The sequence below is a fragment of the Cariama cristata genome, unplaced genomic scaffold, assembly GCF_000690535.1.
Source record: "Cariama cristata isolate BGI_N322 unplaced genomic scaffold, ASM69053v1 scaffold1916, whole genome shotgun sequence".
NCBI lineage: Eukaryota > Metazoa > Chordata > Aves > Cariamiformes > Cariamidae > Cariama > Cariama cristata.
The window spans coordinates 20,988-46,160 of NW_009622453.1; the positions used below are offsets into that span (position 1 = coordinate 20,988).

The 25,173-nt window shown below is 37.9% G+C and overlaps 1 protein-coding gene and 1 pseudogene across 1 annotated transcript; both read right to left on the reverse strand.

Moving 5' to 3' along the window:
• Positions 1 to 1,892: 1,892 nt before the first annotated feature.
• On the reverse strand, positions 1,893 to 14,465 carry LOC104156987 (arylacetamide deacetylase-like 4). The gene is made up of 6 exons (XM_009702322.1): positions 14,456 to 14,465; positions 12,308 to 12,501; positions 11,289 to 11,378; positions 4,569 to 4,785; positions 3,693 to 3,756; positions 1,893 to 2,673 (listed from the first exon to the last, which is right to left on the reverse strand). The coding sequence occupies exons 1-6, from the start codon at positions 14,463 to 14,465 to the stop codon at positions 1,893 to 1,895; spliced, it is 1,356 nt and encodes a 451-aa protein (XP_009700624.1).
• A 593-nt stretch (positions 14,466 to 15,058) lies between these two features.
• On the reverse strand, positions 15,059 to 19,063 carry LOC104163339 (annotated as a pseudogene).
• Positions 19,064 to 25,173: the final 6,110 nt, after the last annotated feature.

The window sequence follows — 25,173 nt, forward strand, 5'->3', positions numbered from 1 at the left end:
TATCTGGGTTAAAAAAAAAAAAAGATCTGTACTAAGTTCAGCATGTCTTCTTTGGGTTTTAATACCCATGAGAGATTTGACAGTTGTCAGCCTTTTTCTTTGTCTTAGTCCGACTTCTGTATTTTAGTGTTAGGAATGTACTCTTACATCACTTTTTGAGCAAACTGCCACTGATGTCAATGGAGCAAGTAAACCTCAAGATTAGTGGGACAGGCTGCCCATATGAAAAACAGGCAGCATTCAAAAGTCAGCATTAACTGATATGTGTGCCTAGAAATCAGAAAACTACTGTAGAAGATTTTGGGGGCTTTTTGCTTATTCAAATTGTATTCATTCAGAAGGCCGTGTGGAAGAGCCCTGTAAAATTTCCTCTTTTTCCGACTATACCATGTGAGTGTAACTAAATGTCATTCATATTGTTCTGGCAGGCTTTATTTTCTCATATGCTGAGTGTACATAACATAGCGATGCAGAACATTGCAGAACATCCTTCCATTGTTCATGGGGTGTTGTCTTCGGTCTGAACACTTAGCTTACATAATTGTCTGCAGCATGCTTTGCTTTTGATTATAGTTTAAATAAGCCAGTGGTGGGCAGAAAATATATACAAGAATATCAGATAAAGAGATTATTATTTTTAAATGATAGAACTAGAAATTTCCCTGACAAGAACAAAAGTAGTTCATAGTGTGGGTCGTGTTCCAGGTACTAATTTAAGCAAAGGTAGTCAGAAGTTTTGACTGTAGGTAAAATTGCATCCTAGCCCTGCTTTCAGTTCTGCATGGAAATATATCGTGCCTCCAAGTATAACTTCCTGAAGAATTTAAGATATTAGAGTCTAACGACATGATAAATTATTATCATGCAGGATATAGTATTATAATAAAAACAGAGAGGAAACAGTTATACTGTGAGACATTCACCTCAGGAGAACAGTGTCATTAAAACGTTTACTGGCATTTCTTGGCAATACTTGCTTACATTTCTAAGAAAATATCCTTATACATTTATTATCCCATTTTATTTTGTATTGTTTTACTTGCTCATTCATCTCATCGTGTTGTAAACAGTTTAAGATCAACATGAACTTTGATTTTTTTTTAATTTTTTTTTTTTCCCCTTTGCCATTCATTCTCCTTTCTCTGCCATGGCACTTTACGTACTCCCTCTATGAGAAAGTGCTTCCTGTTTCAGACAGTGCAGGTCTACAGTTAATATAAGCTCTTTGTAAGGTAACTGATATTACTGTATATTCCCATATATCTTTATCTGTATATAAAAGGTATATGCATGATTTTTTTAATAGATGTTGTATTCCTTAACCTGACACTTTTCATAACATCTGTAGTTCCAGGCCTAACCCTTTTCCTGACCTCCTCTCCTTTCCTTCCACTTCTTTCTTTTATGTCTGTGTTCAAATCTTTTCTGCTATATTTGATTCTCTTTAAGCTTGCCTCAAATTCAGCTTTCACCAGATACAGGCTTTCATGACTCATTAATCATGCTCATTATACACTTAACTTGTTGATTCATACCCTGTTACCTGCCCCAAGTTGTCCTCAAAGCACGGTTTGTGTTTTGATATTACCAGCACTTTATTGAGCCAAACTGCATTGCAAAACAGTTGCCATGGGCACCAGATCTTTTATGGGTACAGGAGAAAACTCTGAAGAGGTGGAGAGGAAAGAAAGATCAGTTCACCTGATTCTGCCTCTCATAAGAGAAAACGAAGCAAAAGCCATCACCAAATCAATTTATTGGGTAAAAAGAAGACAGATGCAATGCAGAAATTTAAGAAGACAATTTAAGAAAAGGAAAATTGAGAATTTTAAAAAAAATCTTTGCAAGCAATAAGAGATAGGAATCAGGAAAAGAAAACAAGAAATGGAATTTTACATCAATCTTAGAAAATTTACTATCTTTTCCAGGCCTTTATTTCCAGATTGGAATGCCATCACCCCACCATAAGGAACAAAGAATATTGTTCCATGGAATCCCTCTTGCAGATGGCACCAGGTCACTTTTATACCATGATCCTCTAATCGTTTCTTGTACAGCAGTCCATCATCTCTAAGCACATCAAATTCACAGGTCAAAATGAAAGCTTCAGGAAGTTGAGCAATAACATTGTCTTCAGCTAGCAGTGGTGAAAAAACAGTGTCAAACATAGGCTTGATCAGTGTATAGACTTCTTTTGAGAATTGATGTGTATTTGTGTGTGGTTTGTAGCCTCTTGTTTTAAACTCATGAGGGATGCAGTCAGGACTCACCCATTTCTGATACTTCAGTTGCAAATCTTCTGGAATATGACAACTTTTAACCATAACTTCCATGACAGACAAGTCTATATTAAGATACTTCAAAGCAAGAGCAAGGATTCGTTCCTTTAACAAAATGGGGACTCTCTCATTCTGCTGATAAGAAGGCAAATTAAAGTCCACAGCCTGGAGAAAAGGATATATTAGGATTTGTGCTCTCAGCTTTGGGAGATCTCTTCTGTTCACCAGTGCTTGGGCAACAGCAGCGGTGAGTGTACCTCCACTACTGTCTCCACAGATGATAATGCGAGAAAGGTCTACTCCATAATCTTGTGCAGTCCTCATAAAGTGTATGGTGGCAGTGAGACAATCCTCAAACTGGGTTGGATATGGATGCTCAGGAGCTAAGCGATACCTAAATAGGAGTGAAAGTGTTTTAACGTAGTCATATCTAGTGAATGGTCCTGTTGTTTTTTCATTCACATATTTATTTCTGAAGATAGGAAAATATTCTGAGATTATAATTACAGCAATAGAATTGATCGCAATTACTGCTTTTGATGTATTATTTGCTACTATTGTTAATATTTGGGGGCGTCAGTCCACTATTCTATCTTTGCAAAATACTTCTTTACCTGTCTTTTAGGTGACTGAAGGCATATGCTGAGTTATTGTAGAATTAGGTGGCAAGGCGGATGTGTATGAATCAGTTATCAGCAATTCTAGTTAGAAATCAAAGCGAACATTTCCCAACAAATTGTTAGAGAATATGAGCATAGAAAATTGCTAATGAAAATATGAAAGGTTTTCAGTGGTTTTCTATAAGTTGAAGTCTTTATAAACAGAATCAATAAGAGTTAATGGTTCTTCAAGTATGTTAGGATGTAAACAGTAATTAGTGCAATTTTAATCAATTTCCAAGATGTCAACTCTTTTACTGAACTTTTAGAAGCTGGTTCTTTTAAAAATGCATTACAGCTCATCACAAAAATATTTTGAATGTCCATCTCAGGTTGTTTGCAAGTTAAATGTGGATATCCCCCCCAGTTTTTCAGAACTACTACTAAAACGAGTATTTAGTAGTCTGGGCAGCTGTGCTTTTAACAGAAACAGTTACACTTCAAACACAGTGTGGCTTTCAACTTAAGGTCATCTGGTTATGGCTTTAGAAAACAAAAACATCCTCACCTCTTAGTGGTGCCTACAAATTATAAAATTATTATAATGGATTTGATTTGGAAATAAGCAAGTGGGGATTTGTTGACTGATTCTTCCTAAAAGTAGTTAGTGCTGGTAAAAGGCATGTGATCATTAAATGTAAGTACTGCACTTTACAAGGAACCTGGCTTGAAGTGACTGTGCATTAGAGACTGACAAACCTAGAAGGAGGCACAAATGGCTATCACATTGTGTGTCTGGATTGACTCCACTTACCCAACAGACACAACCACTGAATTGCTTTTTCTAGCGAAATAGCGGCATATTCTTTCATAGGCCCCTGTAAAACAAAATATTTCAATGGAATTGTAACTTGCTATAAAAATAAGTTGAATGAAAATATTCTGAAAATCTTATCTCTATTCTGTGATTAATGTGACACTGTAATTCTCTTATTGTGGCATGGTCTAATCTGGACATTGCTCACAATTTCATTACATCTTTGGGAATCTTCTTGCCAGTAAGAAACCTGGAATTTACACCCGTGCATTGTTTCAGTCTCTTGTTTGAAAAGTTAGTGAATAGAAAGCACCACTGCTGCCACTTCTAAAGTAGTATTGAAGATGAAAAGTTATTTTTTTAAAAAAAACCACCACACAACCAGAAAAAAGACCTGCTAAATCTAGCACCAGAATTTTTCCTGTCATGAGCCACCATCTAATCTCTTATGCCTTTCCATTTCAAATGCCAAAGTTGTTTTTTTTCCTTGTTTTGCCACTATAAAGACACACAGCAATAGACACACATACACACAAGCTTGCACACACGGGTGAACACAAATTGGGTTCTTTAAAATAAGAAATAAAATTCTAATGAGATTTTCAATTTTTCTTGTAAGCATGAAAGACAAGAAGGAAGAAAACAGGTATTATAAATGATCAGAGAATAAAAGTTCTAGATACACTACCTGTATAAAGACAATTTAACATGATGTCTACTGCATGTACATAAAATTATTCTGCTGTCCTGAAATTAATTTTGTTATTTATAATGATTAACCTACTAACTCTTCTTGTTATTTAAGAAATACCATATCAGATCAGAAACTGCATAGTATTTGTAATTAGAGCTCATATTATTTATATTACTTACGAACGCTTCCAAACTGTCCAGCTCCTCCATGAAAATAAAGGATTCCTCTTCTTTGGCTGGTGGTTGATATTTTTGGCTGGTAAATTCTTACTTTAACCTTTTCAAACGTTAAGTCCTTGATAAAAAGATGTTTCTCTCTTAATGGTGGTATTCCATCCATTGCAGTCCTGAGGAAATTGACCTCCGAGGTGATACCGACTTTTTCCAAAAATTTTGCCTGTTAATAATGGGAAAGGAACCACAAATTAGTGCAAATTTCCATCTTACCTGGAGATTGATGGTGAAAAATTTAAAATTCCATGGTCAATTCAAACTTTGTCTCCTGATCATTCTTACAGTGCAGTGGCCAGTTATGATGATGATTTGGGTACATCTTCATTGTAATGTAATACCTACCAAAATTTGAAATTGAACAAGCGGTAGATTTGAGAGGAATGGATGAACTTATCTTCTGTAGCTGCCTTGTGTCCATGCTTCTCCAAAAGCAAGGCCTTTGAGCCTGTGGGAAAGACTGCCTGAGAGTTGCTTTCACAGAAGTGCAGTAACTTGGCTCATTAATAACCATCTTACCTCTCTGGCAAAAGTTAGCAGCACTGTATAGCACAACATAGGGTTAGCTTTGGTGGTAATTTCTAGATTATATTAGAAATGTTAGATGAGAGTGTGGCGGTTTTCAAATTATTTCATTCTTCAGTGGTGAAATCCTGGCTTAGTTTTTATCAGCAGGGAAAAAATCAAACTGTTAATAGTAGATAAAAAGAAGGTGTCAAATACTTCAACTTTTGAGGTGTTTAAGTGGCCATGTGCCTAAAGAAAATAAGGAGAGACTCATTACAGCATTTTAAACTTTAGCTTTGGATGAAGAAATGTGGCTGATACTTTAGTTTCCCAACTCACGCTCCTTCTTAACTTGCAGGAAAAAAAATTCCGTAGCATCTACCACAGCCAGCCTCCTGAACAAGAATAGCTTTGAACCTTAGCTTCATCTTCTCACAGCTCAGTGATTCTTACTGAAACACTCAGGCTGAAGATTCTTATTTCACTCTGAGGTAGTCTACTTCATTGCATCTGAATGGCTTTAAGCTGTTTCAGCTGTAGTCTGCTCTAGTCTATTCCTGCTCAAGATGAAAAAATATGAGGCAGTATCACTGTATTTCCACTATATTGGAGTAAATTTTGTACTTTTGTTCTTCAGCAGTAGACTTCTCTAATGAGTAATTTAATTTGTTGTGTTGCTGTTATTCATGCATATGTATTTAAAAAAGAATTGCATATACAAAAGTACATGCTGCGTGTATCTTAAAAACCCGCAACAAGTCCTGTGGCTTTCACCTCACATTTCACAGACCTCAAGGAGCTCAATAACGTGGTCCTGTTAAATTTGACATAGGTATCCTGTTTTGGGCCATTTGAGGAGCTGATCCCATATGCAAGAAGGATCATCTTGTGGCCATGTTTTAGTCTCATACTGATTCCTTCTACAGAACTCCTGTATGATGTCCATGGGAAAATAATTTTGTTTCTCTAGTCTTTCAATTCCCTCTGATATTTTGTTTCCTTACACTAATACTTTTGTCACAGTAAAGGTTAAAATTGTAATTAGTTATATTGTTTGTATATAATATAGAGGTCATCTTCATCTTGGAAATACTGAAAAAAAATAATAGGAGTCCATATCAACCGCTGTGTTTAGTGTTGGCAGTCTGACATCTCATTTTTGTCAAACCTCCAATAATTTCACAGATTGGCTTTCATAGAGATTGGCATTTATTTATCTCGCTCTTAGTCACTTCACTGTTAGCTGTGAATATCTTCTACAGATTACCTGCAACAATGTACAGTTCTGGCAGACATCCGTAATTGGAATCATCACACATAATCTTCATAGTTATTTCTGTTAATATGCAAATGAAATGTTAATCTTGTATTGTTGTTTCAAATTGTATTGTTTTAAATTGTACAGTTCCTGTGATTAGAAGTTCTACAAGAACCGGCAGAATTTGCATTTTTGCTTTGTTTTCTGATTCAGGTCCATTTTTTTAGTATATATCCTCCCTCAAAGTGAGGTATTGGGTTTTGGCCTACAGTTTCTGGAAAAAAGTGATCACTTGCATGACAGCTGCCAGACTGGGTTATGTGCACACAGAGTATAGCTAGACTACGTATCACTGATTTATTACCAGAAATGCCCATTTCAGGATATTCATGTTCATAAAGCTTGCTCTTTTGCAGGTGATTAACCAAGGCAGTCACACATGGCCTACATTTTGACATTTGTAAATAAGTGCGACTGCTCAGTAGTAGAATTTGTAAATCGGTAATTGGACAGTTTGATTATAAGGTTTCATTAAGGATCTTCTAACACTATAGCTGACATGGCAGCTGGAAAATTAATAAAGACTTGCAGGTAGCATAAGATAGTCAAAGTATGGGACTAGAGAACTGCGACCTCAGTTGAAGCATTGTGTAGCTCAGCCTCTGCAGTCACACTACATGCAACAGTGTCTGCATTCACAGTGAAATTCTGAAAAACTGATCCCACTGGCAACAACTGGCATGGAGATTTCCGTGCACCAGGAGAAAAGCTGTGTAAGAGCTGAGTTAGCTTAGACGTGGGAGTCCGAATATATGTTCAAGCAAAGGAACAGGGCCTCCAGCAACATGCATGTAGTAAAGTCTGCGGGAGGGTGTCGCGAATGAGTGGTTTAAGGTCACACAAAGAATCACCATCAAAGGTATTGGCAGAAATGGTTTTAATGCGAATTTATAAAAGTGTGATTTAACAAAGTTCGATGACAAGGTTCACTCTATTCATGAAAGGGATATACACGGGAAAAATCAAGTTAGAATCAAGCTAGAGTGATTTACACAGAGATCGGAGATAAAAGGGGTAAGGGGTGCCTTCCCGTTGAGTCACAAGGTTCAGAGTAGACCCCCTTGCTTTCTAAACTCCTTCAGAGAGGAGCCCAGGTGCAGCTGGATCTACTCCTAGTCCCAGACTTGGTCAACAGTTTATGTCTAAGAGATACCAGGAGTTGGATATTTAGCAGTAGGATTTAGCAGTACTTCTTCATTTAACAGCACTTAATAATTGACTAATTTAACATTTACAAAGTAATTCCATAGGATTTACTATGATCATAACAGTGACTTAAATTGTTAAAGGGTATTTGAATCGATTCACACATTCATGCACACAAACACAAGAAGAGAGAGAGATGTATAAAGGAATAAAGATACATATACTTGTTAGAAAAATTCCCCTCGAGTTCAGTGAAATACTCACTTCAAATGCCTTGGCATTTGTCTATGGGGTGAGGGTTGAGTCTCGAGGAGTGAAGGATTTTCGGCCCAGGCTCTGTTGTCTGCTTTCAGCAATGATCCTCCAAACTTCACAGACTTGAGAGTTTGGCGAGCTCTGAGAGCCATCCCCCTCCGAGGGAGATGCTAGTTGCATCCTGCCGCAGTCCAGGAGAGCTCAAAGGGACTCACTTATGACCGCTATTTATAGGTGCGCAAGGTGATGGACTTTAGTCATTAGTAAATATCCATTCTGGCCACAATTTGAGTCAGTAATTGCTGGAATTCTCACAATTCCAGTTGCGATGATACCACGTTTTGCTCAAGCTACGATTCAGATAAGGGATGTACTGAGGCGTGTTTTGCTCGTGTTTCCAAGGCCTGTTTTGCTCGAGCTATGTGGCTGTTTTGCTTGAGCTTCCATTCAGATAAGGGATGTACTGAGGCCCATTTTGCTCGAGAGACGAGGCTGTTTTGCTCGAACTTCCAGCCTTGGCCAGGCAACAGAAATTGCCAGTACAATCAATGTTATTCCCACCTTAGCTGTGGAAGAGTTTCTGGTACAGTCAGGAGATGCTTAACCGCCCAACTCACTACACAAAGGCTGAGGCCTGAGTCCCTGAGATGGTAGCGAGGCCCAGAGAAGGAGCGGGGGAAAAGCACCACCGCAGATGGATGTGAGAGCGCTGTGCTATTGTGGGGTTAGGGTCCTTTGTCTGCTTTACACAGGCACAAAGGCCTACCGTGTACACCCCAGAACCCATCTGAATTGCACTTTGTGCCAGCCCTTCTACCTAAATCATTACTGGAATAAACTGGGTACAAGAAGCTTGCAGAACTACTAACACAGTAGCTAGCATAATTTAATCAGCCCCTCTATTTCCCAGACAGGATCGATCATAAGTCCCCTGGCTATTGTTTAGCTTTACTGATACGTCAATTTTTCTTCTTATAGACTGAGTATTAGATGGAAAAATAAAGGATGACTTAATAGATTTTTCAGTCAAGAAATTTTATTAACATTAAGATGTAGCTGTTTTTATTTAAGTATATCCTCATTGGTGAATGCAGACATTTCTTCATAAAATCTATTAGATTGAGCACAACTCCTTCAAACTGGTCTGTCTCCAGTGACTTCACATACATCTTTTGTCCCAGCGGAAGACTGGATATGCTGGTAAAATTTAATTTTCCCTGCAGTTTTGACATCATGGGTTGTCATCCCTTGAAAGCGTTTGGCTACTTTGGCATAAGTAATTGGCCTAACAGCAATACCAAGAGTTACTACGTGACTCGGACTTTACTTGCATTTAAACTTTTGTATAACCATAAATTAATGTTCTTATCTTTCTGCTCCTTTGAGGTGATCTGGTACGGTGTTTTTGCTTGGCCTCTGACTGGCCAGCAGAAAGGATACAAAGTTACAAGATCAGAAGTTAAAAACTACATTAATCACCAGTAAATTTCCAAATTCTCTAGTTTAGCTTTTTACATATGAATTACACAAAGATAACACTTTGTCTGATGGGTAAGGAGTATTCATACAGTGTTTTGAAAATGTGGAAATCCACACATTATATAGTAGATGTAAGAAAATTTAATTTGACTTCTATTACTATCCTATTTTATTGCATTCCTTTACTATGGTAGCAGTGTTCAGGCCTGGGTGGGGCACTTAAGAGACACAGTGAGTCATGTTCTGAGGAGCTTGCTGGCTGACTTCAAACAAAACTTAATCAGCAATGTAGCAGGGAAAGGGAGGAAGAAATAATAACATTAGAAAGTGGAATTGAAGGGAAATGTAATGCACAAGTCAAAGAAACTGAAGGTTTTTTTCACAAGTTAAACAACTAAAAGAAAAGAAGCTTGATTTAGGTATCACAGAAGAAGTGCTTTTAAAATGACAGAGGCAAAAAGTAATTCAGGAAAGGATAATTGAGGAAACAGAAAGACAAGTGGAAGTCACATTTTAGTTTGTGACATTAAGGCAACAGGATTAAAAAGCTAAAACATAGGCCATCAGAAAAAAATGGGAATTACACAGTCTGCAGAATTTTATTTTTCCATATTGTTACATTTGGTGCTATATAGTAAGGAGTAGAGTCTATTATTCCCAGCTGAGCTGAAGGTATCTGCAGTTGTGCTCACATCATCAAATTAATCCAGTTGCATATTTGCAATGTATTTAAACATTGATTCTAAAAAACCCCTCACCAATCCATTACCCCTCTATCAGAAATTAAATTTAAAACTCCAGCTTTAATCAAGCTTTACTTACCAGACCAAACCCGAAGTTCAGGACATAATGTAAAACGTAAAGCTTTTGATGCTGACTAAATCCACGAGGGATTTCTGCCTTGGGGTGTTCATAATAGAATGCCATTGCCACAAAGACAGTCAAAACAGCAAGAAAAATCGCTAGGAGAAGTTCCATCTTGCTGTGTTGTTAGGAGCCAAATGGAAGAACCAGCTGTGGCCTCCTTCCCCCTCTGACTTTTGAAGGATTTCTGAACGTAAATGCACGGGATTAGGCTCTTCATATCCCATCATCCAGCTTTTAAAAATACCAATGGGAAGATGAAAACATGTGGCAATCAAACCATACAATTAAACAGACAGTAACAATTGGTCGTGGGAGAGGCTTGCATAAGCAGTTTTGCATGTTTGCAGCTAACAAGTTTTGGGTCTGTGCCCATCACTATAGAACCAGTACTTGATATATCATTTGTAGCGTCAGTGTTATGAGAAGACAAAAACTTGTTGAGTCTCTCCCTGTTTCTTGAATACAGCCAAGTCTGTATTATTTCTGAGCTCCTGTGAGTTCCCGTGGAACAGGATTTCTTAGCAATCATCTTCAGAGCTGCTCAGTTTCTTGATTTATTGTGCCTCCACACCTTACTTGTTCAGACTTCTAGTGAAATCAAGGTTTCAGTGTGGTAGACACATTTCATCACCTTTGAGGACTGATTTTGTGCACTGCTGTGATGTTGCATTTTTGAGTCTAATGGAACCAGAAGCAGCTGCAGCCTGAAGTGTCAGTGCTTTGTGTCTTCCTTCATCCTCCTTGATAGCTTTTCTCCAGCACATGAAAGCCTGTACCAACTGTTAGGTTTGTTCATTTTGTATTTGTTTTTTTAACGGCCTCTTGTAAGGTTGAACCTTACAGTACTGCAATCTGTCTTCTCGTTAATATATTACTTACAGATGTCATTCTAGGTAGAAGTATGATTGCAGCTGATGAAAACTAGACTTGGACTTCATGGTTCCAGTGCTAGTAACAATGTCTAGACATCAGCAGCCCGCTCTTTTCTGTGTACTCTGTGGTGAGCTTTAGGATCTGTGCCTTCCTCTGGAACTAACATACTTTCCAGTACACAAATCATTAGTGGTAAGATTTAACCTGAAACAAAAAATCTGTACAGAAAGCTTTTTCAGGTCGTACGATGTCACCTTTGGGAACAGTGTCTTTTTACCAGTCTGCTCAAACTGTGAAGGCAACAGATTCTCACTCTGAAAAATAGCAGTATGGGTAAAAGGAGTGTGTAAATTTTTTCCTTAAACAATAAAAAAAAGAGTACCAGGGATGAGCTGACCTTGAGATGTATATTAAAAGGAAACTAAACGCAGAGAACCCCAGAGCTTTAGAATGCATAATCCGTGACCTGCATAGAAAAGCACACCTAAGACTTGATTCCTGACTTTAGAAACTGTTTATTAATTGTTCAGAATAAATTGAAAGGAGCTTCATATTCATGACAGATCCTTTGTACTAAGGTTATTACCACCTATTGTTCATCTGTTTTCTAAATCTTTTTAGTCCCAGTCCTTATGGTAGCCAGTTTACCAACAGCTGGTAGGTCTTGGACTCTTTGGGGCATGTTAACTAGATCCAGACATCACAGCGCCCTCACCAACCCCAGAGGCTCCACAGAAAGACTGGATGTGCTGGAATCTGGTATCAGCTGTAAAAGAAACAAACCAGTTGGTTCCTAAAGTAATAAACTGGTTTTTTGTTTGGCCATTGCACGTACACAGAGTAATACTTGATTTACAAGCTTGCTTGAGTCTCAGGATGGAGAATCATTCCCTAAATAATCTTCCAAATGTATGCTCTTTCCAGCTTCTGATATTCTAAGGTTATCTCTTGGTCCTATGAGATAGATCAGAGGAATTGGCCCCTGACGCCAAAACCCCATTTTCTCTTACCCCAGTTACTAATTTCCAGTGAAGAGCTAAATGTCAGTGCCTGAAATCTTGTCGATACTGGGCTGGCATCCTTAAGCTTTTTCTCTGTTGTGCAGCTGAGACACAGACTGAGCCAGTTGCAACAGCTATGAAATATTCCCTCACGTAGTCTTCAGGCAGTGGTCCCAAGAACTCTCTGCCTGTCTCTGACTCATGGTGCCGATAAGGTGGCAACTAGGTGCTCACCTGCCTACTCGGAGGTCACACCAAGTGTGAATGGATGCCTGTTCTCCAATACTGGGAAGCATTCCCGAGAGGAGGTGCTGCTTGACCCCAGAAGCTCCTTTGGAGTTCTGCAGAGCATGAGGGCCATCTGGTGCTTGAAGTCTGAACTTGGGAACTGAACTAGCTTGGTCAAGTCCTCGCCGACATACTCCGACTGCGTTAGCTGTAAGCATGCATGCAAAGCACTGACAAGATCTGCTTATGGCTTATTTTGTGGGACAGCTTGTGTGCGCACACTTGTATCTAGGTGTATTTCTCTGTATGCATAATTCCTTGCGGAAAGACATTGGCATAATTCTGTAGGTGCACTGCAAGTTTGTCATTGATTGTGTTTTAAATACTTGAGAACTAATTCCATGGTTTGGAAACTATAAAATGTCTTCAAATGAACAAACACTGTGTCTTAGCAATGCAAGACACATAGCAGATCTGTAATTAATTAAAATAAATTAGAGGACAGAAAGTTCCATGGAGACAATTAGATCTTGCCACTTTCTAAATTTTAGCAAATATGGGAGTCGCTAATAAAAAAGGAATAGATTGTTTCAGCACTTGCTGTTCTCTACTTACCCATCTGCACTACTGTGGTTATAACAATACAGATTACAATGTATGTGTTCAAGAGAGCTAGTAATAGAGCTGATGTTTTATAAAAATAAATTTATTAATATTTGTGGTAAATTGAAAACCTACAGATGAAAGACCATGGAAGGATCACAGGAGTAGATCAGTGTAGAGTTTAGAGACTGACCCGTAAATGAGGCATAAGTCCAAAGATTGAATAATGGAAAGAAAACAAGTATTGGATTGCTGAACTGACAAGGAATATAATACACGCTGCACTGAATAAGATGTGTGTAAAATAGTATGAGAGCATATGTGATCATCTCATAACTTACAGCACACAGAGTGGAATTGTATGGACATCTTTAGTTGTAGCACTACTGACCACCTCTGTACCTGCAAAGAATCATCTAAAGAACCAGCCTGGTGTAGAAGATGCAAAGAAGAGTGATACATGAATAAAAATGATCCTCAATAAAGATAAGCCTAATGACTCTTACAGGTTTGACTGAAGTTTATGAATACATACCCAAAGTAACTTTAAGCCAGCTTGCTGAAGTACAGATAACAGTACACCCATGGCAGAACAGACAGGGATTAACAGTTCAAATATTATCCAGCTTTTTGCATCGCTTCTACAGCAGTTACTAGCTCTGCTGGCCTAGCTTCAGCTACCAACATGTAAGCTGGTAAGCCAACCTTCATCTTGAGATCAGAAACCAAAATGAATCCCCAGTTTGACATCAGGTTGCGTAACCAAAGCAAATCCTGAAATCCTCAAAGAGTGGAACATTTGGAACTTTATCATGTTACTTACTCCTGGAAGAATTTATGTGCTTGAAAAGTAAATTGCTAGTACCTGCAACAGGAAAAATGAAACACATAAAATATTTGTTCTGTCAATAGAGCATGAAGAAACATGATTTCATTTTGATGAGAGGTACTGGAGAAAAAAATTCACAAGTAAGAACTTGTTGCTCCAGAGATTTGTAACTGCTAACTTGTCGGCACGTTTAATTAACATGCTGACAACGCGAACAATTTGACCCACCATTTTCTTCCTACTTACAGTTTTGCTGGCAGAGAACAAAGATACGTACTAACCTCTTTCCACACTTGAATGTGCATACAAGTGCAATGAGGTTGCATAACAATTATTAAATATTTTACAATTCCTAGCCATTGCGTGGCCAGCTGTTTTGACATGCAATGGCAATTATCTGCGCATCTGTGTTTGGCAAAGGTGGACCTGTCCTAATAAGCGATAGAACAATTGAGCTGAGATTTTTTTGTTTCCTTTGTGTTTTGGGTGTTCACAGAAATTATTTTGGCAGCTTCCATGCTGTTTATGTATTTTCTCCCCGTATTCCAGGTAAACAAGTTAATTATTTGTCTGATTACAAAAAGGCAAAACCCACTATGTCTCTGTCTTCCCTGAATTCAACCAAATGCTTCTCAAAAAGGAACTTTATAGAATATAGTTTAGAGGACATTCAGTTATTTTTGTGCGGTTCTCCCTCACTGCATTTATGTTACCAGTCTCAGACACTTACAGGTAGCCATCTCGTACGGCTCACATTTCTGTACCTCCCTTCTGTGTCACCCATTTCCCTCTAAAATCAGATATATCCAGTTCCTTCCTTCAGATTTTATGGCCAAGTCCAAAGCTGTTGGTTGCCTATACATGTAGTCTGATGATGATTACTACTCATCTCAGAAGTACTGAAAGTATGTTCAATCTCCAGAGGTGTTGGAGGGGGCATTTTATCTGTGCTGTCATGCTGGTTTTCTGTGTATTATGTGGATATGCATATCCACATTGCTGATTACTGATATAGTGCATGCTTTAAAATGGTTTTTTTTGCTATGGTGAGTTTTTATTCTTTGACATAAGAATAGAACAAAAATTCTTACAACGTAAGGAGAGAACAGCAAAACAAGCATACCAATTTATGGGTTTAAAAAAAAAATAAAAAAAAATACATCAAATACATCATGTTCCCAAGTAACAGCAACTGAAAATCAGAATTCAGCAGACTATGCTAGTTTTATTATTTCTTGCTTAGATTATAATGTACGAATAGCTAGTAAATAGTTGAAATATACTCTATCTGTATACCAGTACACTGTGTTCAAGAAAACATTGTAATAGCATTTTATAAAGTTTGGTTCACCATTTTACTCCATGATGGAAAAGAGAAAATACTATAACCAAAAAATCCCAGTGCACAGTGGAAGCCGTCTTCTGTGTGGTATCAGGTCACTTTTACATTGCTGTCCTCTACCTGTTTCTTGTACAACAATCCATCATCTCTGAGCACATCATGCTCACAGGTCATTATACAAGTATCAGGTATGCGGCAAACAAGAGCATCTTCTGCTAACAGTGGGGAAAGTTATCTCAAACAGTTCTTTTGTTTCTTCATGGACCTGAGGTAAAAGTGAAGTGAGTAACAGTGGCTTATAGCCCAGTTTAAATATCTCTGGGATAAGATCTGGATTTATCCATTTCCTATATTTCAAATTCATACTCTCGAGAACATGAGAACCTGCCAAAATAGCTTCCTTCATAGAGCAATCCTTATTCGAGTACTTCAGAACAAAACGGATTGCATGTTCCCAGGACGAGAAGGCAATGAAGGCATTTTTCTGGTGAGATGGCAGATTAAAGTTCAATGCTAGGAGAAACGGGTAGATCGGTACCTGGGCACGTATCTTTGGGATATCTCTTCTATTTACTCATTCTTGGCAGACACTAGCAGTAAAAGTGCCCCCTGCACTATCCCCATAAACAATAATCTGATCAGGAGCCACCCCATAATTTTCTGCAGTCTTCAAAAAGTGCACAGTAGCAGTGAGACCGTCCAAAGTTTGGGCTGGATACTTATGCTCAGGAGAGAAATGATACCTGAAAGGTACAGAAGACAGCTGTCATTACAAATGCATGTATTTGTAACTTGCTTGAACGTGTCATCTTAAATGCATCCCATGCATTTGCAAAAACTCACCAAACCCAGTATTACTTATTTAAAGTTTTGCGTGCTGAAGCAAACCAGAAGAGCTCCCTCTCCCATTTCTGCAAAATACAGAGACCATTGATCATTAAGGTTTATTCTAGCATAATTTAAGAGCACGAGGGCTTGAGTAGTGCAGTGCAACCGCCCACATTATACAGAGCCACACATTTACTCAATTTGTGACCTGAGTGCCCCTGCCTGGGATCAAAATCCATGCCAGCAGGGAAGTCTGCAATTCAGCCAAGTCCTGGCTCCTGAGCTTTTTACACTGGGGATGCTGATTATTGTATTATTATATATTAGTACAGCATTGTATATTATTATTACATTTTAATATAAGAAAAATAATTTAATAATATATATTACAAAGCACCATACAGTAAATGTACTCTGGTGACAAAATAGCTTCCTGTAGACAATTCTTTCATTTATTTTATTAACTGGAACAAGTGAATTACAGAGGAGTGATGTTAAAATAACAATCTCTTTGGTTTTTTCTTATCTAACAACTTACTTTCATATGGTGGAAAGCAAGGCAGACATAGCAGTAAGATACCCCGTCAAGTTAAAGTGTTGTAGTTTGATTCCAATGACATATAAGACTACTTTGGGACTGTGTTTTTAACAGTCATGGTTCTTTATTCTTCATATTTGTCGTCTTAGGGCTTTCTGGAGAAGATTAAGGAAAAGAGAAATACTGCAAAGGTAACAGTGCAGGCATTCTCTCTTAACCCTTCACTGTTTCCTGAGGCACACTGCTTCTGTTTTTTGGGTTTTTTTTCACTATTCTGTGAAATTAATTCAATGAGTTCATAAAGTAAACGTCCTAATAACCAGGGAATAAAAGGATATCAGTATCTTATTTCACAGTCACTTTAAACGCATCATGAGATATGGATGAGATATCAACCCAGATGAGATATGGAATATGCAATTCATTCTCAAAATTAATTCCTCCCAACTTAATAAAATTCTTTAGTAATTTTTTTCGTGGAAGAATTTGTTGGGAACTAAAGTTTCTTCATACCATCAGCTATCTTCCATAAGCAAAACATCTTTAAAAGGAAGCAGTGACCCATGCAGTTTAAAAAAAATAATAAATTAAATTTTAATAATAGCTAGCATACAGATTACTGTTGCAACTTTATAACCTGTATCAGGTATTTCTTATTGTCATTTCATGGCACATGCTTGCTCGCATATATCAACAACATAGGGGTGGACAACACTAGAGCTGAGTTTCTTTTCTGGTATTCAAAGAAATGTAAGTACAGAATGGGCCTTGTTCCGGGGGTGGGGGAAGTCTGGGGGAAAGCAGCAGAACTATCTAATTCTGGGAGTAGCATTGGGTGGAGCTCACTTACCCAGCAGACACAACCACTGAATCAGATTTTCTGGCTATGTACCGGCATATTCTTTCATGACTTCATGAAGAACGAATCTTGTTAATGTAATTAATGCCTTAGCATACTTGAAGCAATATCGTCCCTTATTTTTTTATGACATCTTGCCATGATTGAGTGTGGTCCCCTTGCCTATTTAGTGAACTACCCAAATTTTCTAGGATAAAAATAATCTAGTCTTTTCATCATCAGGACACACTGTAAAATTCATAAATTTAGGGAGATTGTTGATCTGTAAGGAAAATAAGGAATTATGATTATTATTCTTATTAGACAAGGGACAATGGTTTTAAACTGAGAGAGGGTAGAATTAAATTCGATATAAGGAACACATTTTTTATGATGAGGGTGGTGAGACAATAGACCAGGTTGCCCAGAGCAGGATGCCCCATCATTGGAAGTGTTCAAGGTCAGACTGGATGGGGCTTTGAGTAGCCTGATCTAGTAAAAGGTCTCCCTGCCCATGCCGGAGGGGCTGGAACTAGGTGATCTTTAAGATCCCTTCCAACCCAAACCATTCTATGATTATTATGCACAATTGCTTAGAGTGGTTGTAAGGGATAAAATAGCTGGAGATCTTTGTAAAAGCTTATTACATTGTTTTAAGTAACTGCAAGTCTGAGACTGACACATCATTTTGCTGTGGAAATGCTAATTGTAGTACTATAGCTAAGTCTAATGAATTTTGTATTTGAAGCAGAGATTTGACTATTTTCTGAAGAATGAAGGGTGCAGCTGGTATGTGCCCTGTGAAACCAGTATATTTCTGTGTGGCTAATTCAGGCAGAAATCTAAGACATCCAAATAGTGTTATAGTAAATTGTCTAATTACATAATTATTGCATGGTAAGGTTGTGGGCAGAAATATGCCTCTTTTAATGTATTTAAAGATACATTGAATTTTTCTTCAACCTTAATTCTGAATTTGCTGCATTTAGAAGATTTAGTTTACAGGTATTTGCTCAATGATGTGTTCTTTCAATTACAGAATTCTAACGCCATTTAAGATGTGTGCATGTCTACTGCCTGTAGAAACAGTATCTTTTAGAACTTTTTAAATTACATATTTGCAGTTATCTGCTTTCTCTAATAAATTAAACTGGAAAAAAACAACGACATAACTAAAGTACATGCATCACGGACACATGTTTTAAAATGGCTGCTATAGGCCACTTGAATTGCCATGAACACTGTTTATACAAGTCCCAATAAACATGCTGCAGTTAGAGATCAAAGGGAGGAATGCAGGTGTTAATAACTTCTGACAGGTTTTCAGACAAAGGATTTATTTCTTTAGCAGCAGCAGTTACTGGAAGGACTATATATGCCATAAAGAGTGCTATATCCTATAAAAATAATTTAGATACTAAGTAAGGGCAGATTAGAGTGTTTAAAAATTAAAAATAAACATTAGGTACTTTCTATCTCTCAAACTAAGCTTCAGTCACTTGTTAGATTCAGGGGAGTTTTTAAAAATATATAGTTAACAATCCTAAATAATCATATTTTCTCTTTCAGTTCCTTACTGATGTTTCCGAACATCCTGCATCCTCCATGGAAGAAGATGACTCCTCTGTTTGCTGGCAGATGGTACCCTTAGGAGGTAAATCCTCACTGGCACCTCATCAAAATGCAGATCCTTTATGAAGAGCTTTGAATCCCTGCAAGCCAGTAGTCCATCAACAATCAACCTCATAAGTATGTGCTCCTCAAAGATACCCAAACTTTCTAAGTTCTTTGCCTAGATAGATATTACAGGAAAAATGAGAAATTAGTATAGGGAATTGAAGTCTTCTGACTCTGTAAAAGCCACAAGCTACCTTTTTCTATACTATATTTAGGATAATTGTATTGGGTATTTGCTACTTTATAGGATTACCACAAATAACTCTAGTGGCTTTGTGATTTCAGTTATGAAAGTGAAAATGTACATCTTCATGATTTGAGGTAACATTATTTCTGGAAGAATGTTGTAATACTTGTTCCATGAAATGTATTATATAAATACCTTCTAACGTCTGTGATCTGGATTTACCACAAGTAACATCAGGCATTTGCGTAGGTATGGAAGTTAGCAGTCATGAGGCCTGAGGCTTTTTTTCTACTTGGTGAAGAGAAAGAGGCATTTCTTGAGGACGGTTCCAATTTCAGGTGTATTGAATCCTGCTCTGGAGATGTCTGTTCATCTCCATTGATTATAAAGGAAGGCTGTGTACTTCAGATGCCTCAGTTAAATTATTTAAGGTTAGGTGACATGAAAATGTCCCTAGCATTTAGTATACTGGGAGAAAAAGACTCCTTGCTCAGACCATCATCAAAAATGCTGTGGGTTCTGTTTGAATGAAGAACCTAGCATCCCTCTATGTCTTCTCTTAGCTCAACTGAATCTCTCCAGAGATACTATTTTCCCATCATCAATTTATAATGTGATCTTATTCCCCCATATCAATTCATACACCTAAAGCTGATCCATCCTAGCCTTCCAACCAAAAAAGTTTGCCTTTGACAACAGCATTCCCTTCCTACCATTCCTCCTCTTTTTGGCTTCCTTTCTAGAATTGTCAAGTTTGAAGAAGCTTATGACAGTTAGAGGACTTGAATTATTTCACCTCTGTGTGTACTAGTGAACCGCTAGCTCTGAAAAGAAGCTGCATGTAATGAATTGTTTTAAAAAGACATTGTTAGAAAGAATTCAGGAAACATTTTATCTAGAGATTTTTTCCTAAGCTAGTTTACCAGCTTCCAGTGCAAACTTATTACAGGCATTGGCCTATTGTTCTGTTTTTGTCAAAATCCGTATCACGTTGGTTTAGTAGGACTTCAGTTCAGACTCTTGAAACAATAAGCTTCTCTGATTTTGAGGGCCTTATGGATTTCATTCTTCTGCCTCCCTAGTTCCTTGTTTGTCTGAGTTTTGTTAGGAGTGAGGAATTAGTCAGAAGAAATGGTAAATATTGACTGGCGTAAAAGTGAGGTAAATGTACTAAAGAGAACGTAAGATGAGTCAATCAGTTTAACAAAACATAGTCACTCCATTCCTGTTTACATGTGGTATTTTTTCACTGTTCTCTCTTCCAATATGAACAAGCAGACTAACAGACTGAGACAAATTTTGCTTCTAACTAAAGATAGGTGAGAAAAAAGAAGAGCAGTTAGTACAAATGACAAAATCTAAAGTGTACTAAAATGACTAAGTAATTGAAAGAAATGCTACATTCTTGATGTTGCATCCCTTTGACTGAGTTCCAGGTAGGACCTACATGCACTTTGAAAACACTGTATTTCTCATAAAGACAGTTATTTTTACACATATTGAATCTAGAAAGGGATGTCATCTAGAATTTAGAATTTCTCAGTAAGCCATTTCTTATACCTTTATTCATTATACTGATTTGTTGTGAGACCCTGGGAAAGCAGTAAGCCATCCAAATGTAGCTTTTCGCACAAGGCTGGACATAGACTGTTTTCTGTCAAGGCTGGAAGTTAGACAGAAAGGTGGTCCCTTTGAGCTTAGTCCATGGCAAAACTCCACTTACAAGGCAACAGTATCAGACTCTTAATACTTAATAGCATATAGAAGGACAGTGTGAAATCATAGAACCACTGGGACATACTTCAAATGGAAAATGTGAACTCAAGGGAAGAATGAAATCAAGAAGCACAAAAATTTAGCTCTTGATTTATCCAAATCTGACAGCAGTACTTCATGTAACAAAAACCAGATCAGCTTGGCAAAAGGTTTTCCTTTTTTAAAGGAGATTTAGTTTTAATCTGTGATCGTGATAGATTGTCCGTGGTCAAGAACCCTGCACTGATGTAAAAAACTGGTATTACTCGACACCCTAGTAACACAGACTTTCCATTGTGTAACAGTGCTGTTCTGTGTTCCCAGTTTTTTCACATCTGCTTGCCGACGTACTGTATATATTTGGGTGGGGTTTTTTTAAGTTGAAAACAGAATTGTTAGCCCAAATAGCTTTCAGTCATGCCTTGAGCATGCTTTTCATTTCCAGCTCCTTTTCCTTTCAAAAGTTCTTGTGGTTTAGGAACTTTGTTTGCATGAACAGACTTCCAAGTTTGCTAGGAACTTAGCTGCAAAGGCTCAATGAACAAGATCGGAGTTCTGCCAATATATGTAGGTGCAACATCAAGATCTAAGCATTCAGATACTCTACCTGAGACTCTTCATAGATCCACGTAACATTGTTCTGCAAAAATGGACCTTTGTTATGCAATTGATGTGTATAGGGAGTGTATCAACTTGATTTGGAGGTAAATGTTGCTTTTTCACTGCTGTTTTTTCCTTCAAGACAGGGCAAGTAAGAAAAAGTATGTTTCTATGACTCTCATGGAGAGTATGAGTAAATCTACACTAGCTGCAATCCAAAAGCTGAGTTTCAGTTACTATAGGCCTTCCTAACCTACCTTTACATTAGCTAGCCTAAATATGAACCACAGGTTTAGTTTTAAGCAGGACTGTTACAGTTAGGCACTATTGTAGTTAAATATTCAGAAAGCATAAAGGCATCTTTTGAGCTATGGTCCCAGGAATGAGTCATTCAGGGATGATCTAAATTTAAACATATTAATTCAGAATAGATTCGTAAAACTGTATTAAAGCCATCTTCCTTTACATTTCTGTTAAGAAGTACAAACCCAGAGAAGCGGAAGCCAAAACTGAATGAGTTACCACTGAGATGTATTACATGACTACCTTCTTGCTCTTATAGCAAACTGGAATAAAACATAGTTTAAAGTGCCATGAAAATGGCTTAAACCAAGTTGATGGTTTTTTTTTTTTCCAATTTATACTTTGTTGTGAGTGTCTGTATAGGAAACAAATAGTTCAGTACTGTGCAACTATCCGAAATGCACAATTAATTCTGCAACTAAGTGATAGCATTAGCAACTGATGCAACTTTACAAAATTAACAGGCCTGCTTATTGAATGCTCCAGTGCACTGGTTAAGGACTTCTGAGAAGAAACATGGAAGAGATTCACTTTGGGACAACTTTTCACTTGTAATTAGGAGCAACTGCTGTGATGTGACAGATCCTTCTTACCATCAACAAAGGTATGTCCTGTCTGTTTGTACCTATAGACATGTACTGAAAGCCGTTTGGATAATCAAACGTACATGAAGGTATAGTTTAGGGGGTTTCACTACAGAGATGAACTTTTTGAACAAAAGCACATGTTGGTTTTGTAAAGGTAACAATTTTGAAAAAGACCTCTTGCCAAAAAAAAGTGCAATGGTTACTATAGGACCATCAGATGAAATCCCAGAACACTACTTTTTTGCCACTTTTCAGATTGGAACTGCAATTAAAAGGGACAAACCTCAGCTGTTCTCAGTATTCTATATAGTATGTGTAGAATTTAAAGCTATTTGACCTTTTGGTTGAATTAGGTGAATTTCAAAATAACTTGGATATATTTTTCACCATATTTATTACAGGCAAGGTACAGTAACTTCAGTAAGACTGCTTTTGCTTCTTGCTTTTGTACATTTGTACAATGTAGTAACTACTGTTTTTCACTGTTTCAGGGTAAATCTAAAGTAGTAAAGAAGAAAAATAGTTCATAATTTCATGACATTTGAAGAGCAGGTTAGGAAAATTTTAAATATCTGTAACTGTCTTTTTACTCCCTCTCCAAATTCAGTAGCAACTTTGCACATAGATCAATAAACTGGAATCATAATGAATGAAAAAAACCTACTTCCAATACATTTTAGAATATTATTCAAGCTGGAAACAGATACATGAAACCGATATCCACAAGATGATTCCATTCCTACTGGCTTCAAAGGACTGGCAAATATTTTAAATTAATAATTATTTTGGTTTATAATCTGAACAGGTTAACTGTGTAATACTCTGACTTTTCTATTTGAAATGTCGCTATGGTGATTTATGCATAAAGAGACTGAACTCAGGAATCAAATAATCAAATTTACTTTGATGAACTTCATATCCTTTCATTTTTAGCACTGCTCTTTATTTCCATACCAGAAAGTTGTTATATTTGTTACCAGTCCAGACACTGAGTCATTCTTGCTTAAACCAGACACTAGGCTCTCTGTGTAATTTCTCTCTCCCCTTCAGAGTTTTTGGACTGAGAGGAAAATTGTAATCCCAGGTGCCTCCCTGAGCTCCATTTCTAAAGGTATTACTGTAAAAACACACAGAAGTGCTAAATGCTGCCAAGAGGCAATGGAAATTCTCTGAGCTCTGGTTGTTTCAGATGCAGCTAAGTTAGGGAATACCACCTGATTCTGACAATATGTGCAAACTTAGAGTTTCTGGTTAGAATGCTTCATAATCTTCTCTCCAAAAACCTCTCTCCCGACACTTTATGATGATGCAGTGATAGTCATATGGCTTATTTCATATGAGGTAACCTGGCATTTAAAGGTAAGGACTCTGCAAGTTTGTCTGTAAATTTTATTTTCTTTTTTTCTGAAAACTTTTGTGGAACTTTTAACTGAGCTGAAATTCAAGGATTTAGATATTGTTCATATTTTATGTTAAAAAAAACTATGTGTGATATGGGTTTTAAATGTGGGTGGGACCAGAAACTCTGCTCTTTTTGTGAGCAAATAACCCCTGAACTCTCTGTTACCGTATGGCCGCTTTGAATAACGCCTGTTTTCAAAAATATGTTTGATTCCAAAGCATGAAATTGAATTTATTTTCAAAGGGATTCAGCTTCCTAACCCACTTCTATTGGTTGTGTGATATAACTCGGCTACGTATGTATACACGCTTAGACTCACACACTTCCAGTGCGGTGGTGCTTTAGTAACTACGGAGGTAACTACTTTAGTAACTACGGTTTGAGGACCGTTCCGATGTCGTTTTTCAGTGATTCTAGTTGTTACCACTAGATGGCTTCCCAGGATAGCGGATATACATCCAGATGGGGGGCTGCATTCATTTTGGCACGTTCTAGTGATTCTAGTTGTTACCACTAGATGGCTTCCCAGGATAGCGGATATACATCCAGATGGGGGGCTGCATTCATTTTGGCACGTTCTTAATGATCTGTACAGTCATAAAAACGGAGCTCTTTCCAGCACAGCTCAGAAGACAGCGATGTGAGATTTGACATCCTTGAGCACCTTTGACGTCCTCAAAGCTTCGCATATGAGGTTCTCTCTGATCGCTGCCACAACTACTAACTGTGCATGCAGCTCTCGGTTCAAACGTGCCGTTAGATCCTCCTCAGAAATGCTTCATCAGTACAACTGAAAACATCACTTACCTGCCTAATGCTTAACAGTGCAAACAACCGCGTTGGGGGGCCTAGTTGCAATACACTTTGCCTTTCTCCTGTTACAACATAGTCTAAAGTGCTATGGAGACCTTCTTGTGTTGCAACTATGCCCTCATAACTGGACAAAAGTGTCTTGGAAAAGGAGAGGAAAAAAACCCCACCCTTTGTAGTGAGAAAGTGACTGTCTCTCCTTCGTTCAGAGCCTGCCTTTTTTTATTGCCCCGCTACTAAATCACCAGTTTTCAGCAAGGCAAGCATCCTCCAGCTTGGAAAATCCACGAGTTGTCATGTTGTCCATAAAAGCATTGGTCCACTGGTAATAGATTTTGATGATTATCAGCCTAGGCTGGATTCAGCCTGGCAACCCAGGGCTGAAAGCAGTTTTCCCTTCCCCGCCAGCTTATCTTGGGCAAGCTAGTTCTGTGCCAGCGCTCCGCAAGGCAGATGGCTCCCTTGAACTCCGCCTTAACCCCGACTGTTCCTACAGCCGCCTTCTCCCGGGCTCAAGTCAGACCACAGCACCTTCCTCCTGGGGTGTGCACGCCCGGGAGGAGGCCGGGGCTGCCTCAGGG

What these genes read in the sequence shown, in the direction of transcription:
- LOC104156987 (XM_009702322.1), bottom strand. An exon ending in ACACTTGGTGTGACCTCCGA is followed by an intron (nt 11,379 to 12,307) that starts GTAGGCAGGTGA and finishes GCTATTTTTCAG; the next exon opens with AGTGAGAATCTGTTGCCTTC. An exon ending in TGGACAGTTTGGAAGCGTTC is followed by an intron (nt 3,757 to 4,568) that starts GTAAGTAATATA and finishes TTTGTTTTACAG; the next exon opens with GGGCCTATGAAAGAATATGC.